The sequence below is a fragment of the Culex quinquefasciatus genome, chromosome 1 (assembly GCF_015732765.1).
Source record: "Culex quinquefasciatus strain JHB chromosome 1, VPISU_Cqui_1.0_pri_paternal, whole genome shotgun sequence".
In the NCBI taxonomy this organism is placed as follows: domain Eukaryota; kingdom Metazoa; phylum Arthropoda; class Insecta; order Diptera; family Culicidae; genus Culex; species Culex quinquefasciatus.
This window is the reverse complement of record NC_051861.1, coordinates 90,687,866-90,694,219: the sequence shown is the minus strand read 5'-3', so window position 1 is coordinate 90,694,219 and position 6,354 is coordinate 90,687,866. Positions and strand designations below refer to the sequence as shown.

General features: G+C 33.3%; 1 protein-coding gene across 1 annotated transcript; it reads left to right on the top strand.

Annotated features, from left to right (window-relative positions):
* The first annotated feature begins 579 nt into the window (after positions 1-579).
* Positions 580-1,609, top strand: LOC6032886 (nucleosome assembly protein 1-like 4). Its single transcript, XM_038248238.1, has 2 exons — positions 580-696; positions 801-1,609. Exon 2 carries the CDS (start codon positions 1,186-1,188, stop codon positions 1,531-1,533), a length of 348 nt encoding a protein of 115 aa, XP_038104166.1. The 5' UTR covers positions 580-696; positions 801-1,185; the 3' UTR covers positions 1,534-1,609.
* The last annotated feature ends 4,745 nt before the right edge of the window (positions 1,610-6,354 follow it).

Below are 6,354 nucleotides of genomic sequence, written 5' to 3'. Positions count from 1 at the left end.
TTGTTTATATTTACTGCTGTTGTTTTTGTTGTTTTTTCTCGATTTTCTTCGTTCCTTTTCGCGGTAAGACTGCCGAATCTTAAGAAGTTTGGTGTTTCCAGTGGCCGCAGCGAACAGAATCTGTCCAGGACAAACAGGGCCGGATGATTCTGCGCTACGGCGACATGACCGACAGCAGCTGCCTAGTGAAGATCATTTCGGCCGTCCGCCCGACGGAGATCTACAACCTGGCCACGCAAAGTCACGTCAAGGTTTCGTTCGACCTGAGCGGATACATGGCCGAAGTGGACGCCGTGGGGACGCTCCGGCTGCTGGATGTCATCCGGACGTGCGGGTTGGAGAAGTCGGTCAAGTTTTACCAGACTAGTTCGTTGGAACTGCACGGGAAGGTCCTCGAGACGCCGCAGAACGAAAAAAAAAACTCCGTTTAACCACGAATCGCCGAGGCGCGGGGAAAACTTCGTATCCCGCAAGATCACACGAACGGTGGCGATGAAATTTACTCCTACGCTTCGATCCAGAGCTGCCGATCTCGCATCGCCAACGAGGACTCGCCCCAGATGTATCAAGCATGGGTCCCGATAACACGGTACTCGATTTGAGTCTGTTGTTACAGCCTAGACGTTTTCGGAATGGCCGCCTTGAAGCTACCGGATAATCAGAACGCCGTCTGGGCCATCGAGAAACGCGCGGACGGTAAGTTTCTCACGCACTGGCATCCCTCCTTCCGGACTAACGACACTCGCCTAGTCCTCATGCCTATTCAACTTAACGAGCCTCACAAAATCCTTTCATTGCAGTTCGACGCGTTCTTCGTTTTTACTTTCATGGACGGTGCTGAGCACCGGAGACCTCGACGCAGGCGTGCACCTATTATAGCCCTCGCCGAGTTGCACAAACTCCAGCAACTCCTGCTAACCCACGTCGAGCTACCAAGTTGAAAGAGTCCACCTGGCCGGGAATGGGCTTCGAGCCTCAGATTCGAACAAAAATAATCGATCTGGTTGGATTGGCAGGTGCTGATGTGGACGGCGACGTGGCCAGAGGTGGCTCGCTGGTAGAGGACCGCAACTTCTACCAGATTGTGGAAATTTGCAAGGAGAACGAAAAGGAGATCAATATCTTTGTTGAGAAGAAAAACAAAGTCGAGGATCTGCTGAAGAACATCTTTCGGGATAGAATGCGATGCGCTGGATGATGATGAAGGATGTGATTAAGACCCTGCCGGAGAATGTCCAGCACCGGGTGAATGCGTTCAAGCAACTGCAGAAGAAGTACCTCAAGTTAGAGGCCAAATTCTTCGAGGAGGTTTACGCGTTGGAGTGCAAATACCAGGAGCTGTACCAGCCCCTGGGGCGCAGGAAAGCAGTCATCACCGGGGAGTCGGAGTTGGGTGAGGCCGACCGGAAGAATGAGTCCGAGGACGAGGTTGACGCCGAAGTGACGGAACACTTCAAGCGATTGGCCCTCAACTATAAAACCGGCACTCGAAGATCATCAAGGACGCGCATGGCATTCCAGCGTTCTGGTTGACGGTGTTCAAGAATACTCAGACCAGACCAATGTGAACTAGCAAACCAGAAAAGCAAAATAAAAAAATAAAAAAATAGCAAGATAGCAATTTAGTAAAATAGCAAAACAGGAAAACGGCAAAAACAAAACAGCAAATTTTGAAAAATTGCAAACCAGTATGTAGCAAAATTGGCAAACTCAACAACAAAATGAAAAAATAGCTAAATTAAAAAAAACACTGCCAAATAGCAGACCAGTGAAATAGCAAAATGGGAAAAAAGCTAAATAGTTCAATAAAAAAAACCCACTTCAAACGAATCATTTCTCTGCGATACGGCTTTATGCAGTAGGCCTGGCCGCTTTAACGCTTGTGGTGTTTCATTGCATTCTAATGCAATGGCGCAATAAAAATGTGAATAAATGACGTTATCTAACCAAAGGCACTCTCCAGGATCCCTGCGAATGATTGGCTGCGCTAGGGTCTGATTAGATTAGATGGATAAAAAATAAAAATTGCAAGATAGCAAAATTGCTAAAAAGCAAACCACCAAAATGAAAAAATAGCTAAATACATAAATTTAAAAACAGCAGAATAGCTAAAGAGTAAAAAGCTAACCAGTAAAAAAACAAAATGGCAAAATAGCAAAATGGGAAATAGGCAAAATAAAAAAACAAAATAGCTAAATTTAAAATCAACAAGCAAAATAACTAACTAGCCAATCAAACAGTAACAAAATTGGCAAAATATCAAAAAAGTTAAATGGTAAAATAGAACAATAAAAAAATAACAGGAAAGCAAAAGAGCCAAAAGCACAACAAAAAAGCCAAAAAAGCACAAAGCAAAACACCTAAATTAAAAAATAGCACAATAGCTATAACAAACCATCAAAACGGCAAAATACCAAAATGGTAAAAGCAAACCAGTAGAATAGAAAACAAATAAAAAGCAGGTTATGGTAAAAAAGCAAAACAGCTAAATAGCACTATAGCAAACCAATAAAATAGCAAAATGGAAAAAGCAAACCTGCAGAAAAGCAAACTAGCAAATCAGTAATATATCAAAATAGAAAAATTCAAAAAAAGCAAGTTTGCAAAATAGCAAAGCAGTAAAATAGCAAAATTGAAAAAGGCTAAAAAAAAAAACAAAATAGCAAAAAAACAATCCAGGAAAATAGCAAAACACCAAACTGAAAAATAGCAAAATACATAGCTTATAAAAACAGCAAACTAGCCAAAAAGCAAAAAAGCTAACCAGTAAAATATCAAAATGGAATAAAAGCAGAATAGCAAAATAGCAAACCAGTAAAAAAAAATGCAAAATATCAAAATGGGAAAAAAAGAAAACCAGCTAAACACAAACTAGCAAACCCAAAGCAAACTAGTTAAAAATAGAAAAATAAAAAAAAGCATAATAGCAAATAATTAAAATAGCAAGATGGCAAGATAGGAAAAGGGGCAGAAATTAAAAAGAAGCAAAATAGCAATTCAAACAGTAGCAAAATATCAAAATGGTTAAATGGCAATATTGAACATTTAAAAAATTACAGGATTGCAAAAGAGCCAAAAAGCAAAACAACAAAAAAAATGGCAAAACAGCATAAAGCAAAACAAATCTGGAAAAAGCAACCCAGTAGAATAGAAAACAAATAAATAGCAGGTTGGCACAAAAGTTAAATGGCAAAATAGAACAATTAAAAATCAAACAATACAATGTAAATGGGCCAAAGCCGAAGTGTAAACAAACAGTCAGTCCAGCTTTCGTCAGGGATGTTTACATTAGGGACGAGCAGGACAGACTCTTTGTTTACACTTTGGCTTTGGCCCATTTACATTGTTTTGCTTTAAATGACAGGATAGCAAAAAAGACTAAAAGTAAAACAACAAAATGGTAAAATATCAAAATAGCTGAATTAATAAAACAGCAAAATAGCCAAATAGCACTATAGTAAATCAATAAAATAGAAAAATTGAAAAATAGCAAAATTGAAAAAAGCAAACTACAGGGTTGTTACGGGAAAGTCGAAAAAAATCCGCGCCGACCGAAACCCCAATCCGCGCTATATATAAAAAATCGCGAACAACATTCAAGAAATGTTATTTCCAAAGAAAAAAACTAAAACAGAAAGTATTTGATAAAAAATGAAACTTATTTTATGTTTGAAGGAATGAAAGCGAAAAATCCTTTTAAAAAATACTTCAAGAAACGTCAAAAAAAGTGTCACAAAAAAAAATCTTTTTGCAAATCAGAGGGACTTAATAATAATGTTGACCAATTTAAACAAAATAGAAAATTATAAACCAATATAAACAAATTTTAAAAATCTAATAAATGAAATTTAACTTCAAAAATATAAGCTAAAAAAACAAAAATCTAAAATTTTAATATGATTAAATTTTAGATTTCGAAATTATAAAAATTCTAAAACTATGAATTTAAATACACATTGTATTCCAAATTCATCACTAAAATTTCATTCTGAAACAAATTGCATTTCCAATATTTGAAATATTTTCTTCTTAAAATTTAAGAATTTAAAAACTTAAGAATTTAAAAACTTAAGAATTTAAGAAGTTAAGAATTTAAATTTAAGAATTTAAGAATTTAAGAATTTAAGAATTTAAGAATTTAAGAATTTAAGAATTTAAGAATTTAAGAATTAAAGAATTAAAGAATTAAAGAATTAAAGAATTAAAGAATTAAAGAATTAAAGAATTAAAGAATTAAAGAATTAAAGAATTAAAGAATTAAAGAATTAAAGAATTAAAGAATTAAAGAATTAAAGAATTAAAGAATTAAAGAATTAAAGAATTAAAGAATTAAAGAATTAAAGAATTAAAGAATTAAAGAATTAAAGAATTAAAGAATTAAAGAATTAAAGAATTAAAGAATTAAAGAATTAAAGAATTAAAGAATTAAAGAATTAAAGAATTAAAGAATTAAAGAATTAAAGAATTAAAGAATTAAAGAATTAAAGAATTAAAGAATTAAAGAATTAAAGAATTTAAGAATTTAAGAATTTAAGAATTTAAGAATTTAAGAATTTAAGAATTTAGAATTTAAGAATTTAAGAATTTAAGAATTTAAGAATTTAAGAATTTAAGAATTTAAGAATTTAAGAATTTCAGAATTTTAGAATTTAAGAATTTAAGAATTTAAGAATTTAAGAATTTAAGAATTTAAGAATTTTAGAATTTTAGAATTTTAGAATTTTAGAATTTTAGAATTTTAGAATTTTAGAATTTTAGAATTTTAGAATTTTAGAATTTAAAAGCTTAAGAATGCTAAAATTATGTTAGATTTGAGAAATATTATTTGTTTTTTTCTATATTATTTTGAATTTGATATTTTTAGTTTTTAAATTATGACTTTTAATTTTGATTTTTAATCTTCAAATTTTTGTTTACTCAAATTTTTGTTTTTTTTTAATTTCAGATTTCAAAAATTTTGAATTTTACAAATTTCGATAATAAATTAGTAGGTATTTTGATTTTTTTGTTAATAAAAACTATTAAAACAAAAAAATGTTTCGAATTTTTGAATTTCGGAAGCTTTGAATTTGGAATGTTCGATGTTTTTTATTTTCGCCAAGAATGTTTAAATTTAGAAAAAAAATATTTCTACCGAATAAATTCCATCTAAAATTCTAAAGTGGAGACCAGCTTCTGTTACGTCCTATCAAGCTAATATTTGGCGCCCACCAGAACAAGCCCCGATAATAGTTTTTGTTACACATTCTAATGTCTATACCTTCGGGAAAAGTTAGTAATATTTGATTTATAACATTAAAAATTTAATAAATCCAGTATAAAATTAAAAATAAATTAGGTTAAAAATCATTACTCAAAACTCAAATGAAAATAAATATTCGGAGCCGGAGATGTTAAGAATAACAAGAAACATATAAAAATAATTTCTACATAATCTTCATCTTCATTTTTGACGCTTCGTATTAAAACAATACAAACAAACTGATTCAGAAGAAAATTCAATTAATAAAAAATATGAAATTCATGCACCCAAAGGAAAAACAATTTTTCGTAATTCCTGATATTATTTTTCTTAACAACTTGAAAGTAATTCTATCTCTCTCAATTAACTTATTTATCAAAATTGCCATCCGCGTTAAATCCGCGCCTGAGCAAAATTAGCCAGCAAATCCGCGCCAGATCCGCGCTATCCGCGCGAAACGCGCCATCCGCGCGATCCGCGCCGTCCGTAACAACCCCTATTGTCTTTCATATGTTTACAGGACCCAATAAAAAACTCTAGATGTGTAGTTTAAGCATTCCAGTCTATTTTTGATTGCTGTTTTTTTTATCGTTGTTTTTCTATTTTAATATTGTTTGTGTATGTGTAGAAAGCTGTATTTTATTTAGTATTTATGTGTTCCTTTTTGTATTTACCCCAGTTTTTTTATTTTGCTGTTTAATTTTTTACTACTTTCGTTTATTTGTATTAATTTGTATTTAGTATTTGTTTAAATTATGTTATTTTTAATCGTATTAAATTTTGGAATCGGATAAATTTTGGCTGATTTTAGCGTAACGTACTTTATCGATGAAGCCTTTCCTACAGATCAAGCTTCTCGGGCGCCGGAACAAAAAGGGTGCGAGAAGTAAATTCTCTCTCGGAAAAGAAGTAAAAATGGAACAAATGCGGAGCACTTTAATAAATCAACGCTGGTCAGTTGAGCTTCCAGGCGACGGAACTCGGCCAGTCCCGCCCCTGAGCGAGAGATGCAGCATATGATGCAGCGAGATCGGCTTCGGTTTGTCCAACGGGAACATTGAGTTGGCAGCCGATGGTTCGCTCCGGCAGCCGTTTGGCTCAGCACCGACAGA

Coding starts and splice junctions, on each gene's coding strand:
- LOC6032886 (XM_038248238.1), top strand. CDS start 1,186: ATGCGCTGGATGATGATGAAGGATGTGATTAAGACCCTGCCGGAGAAT.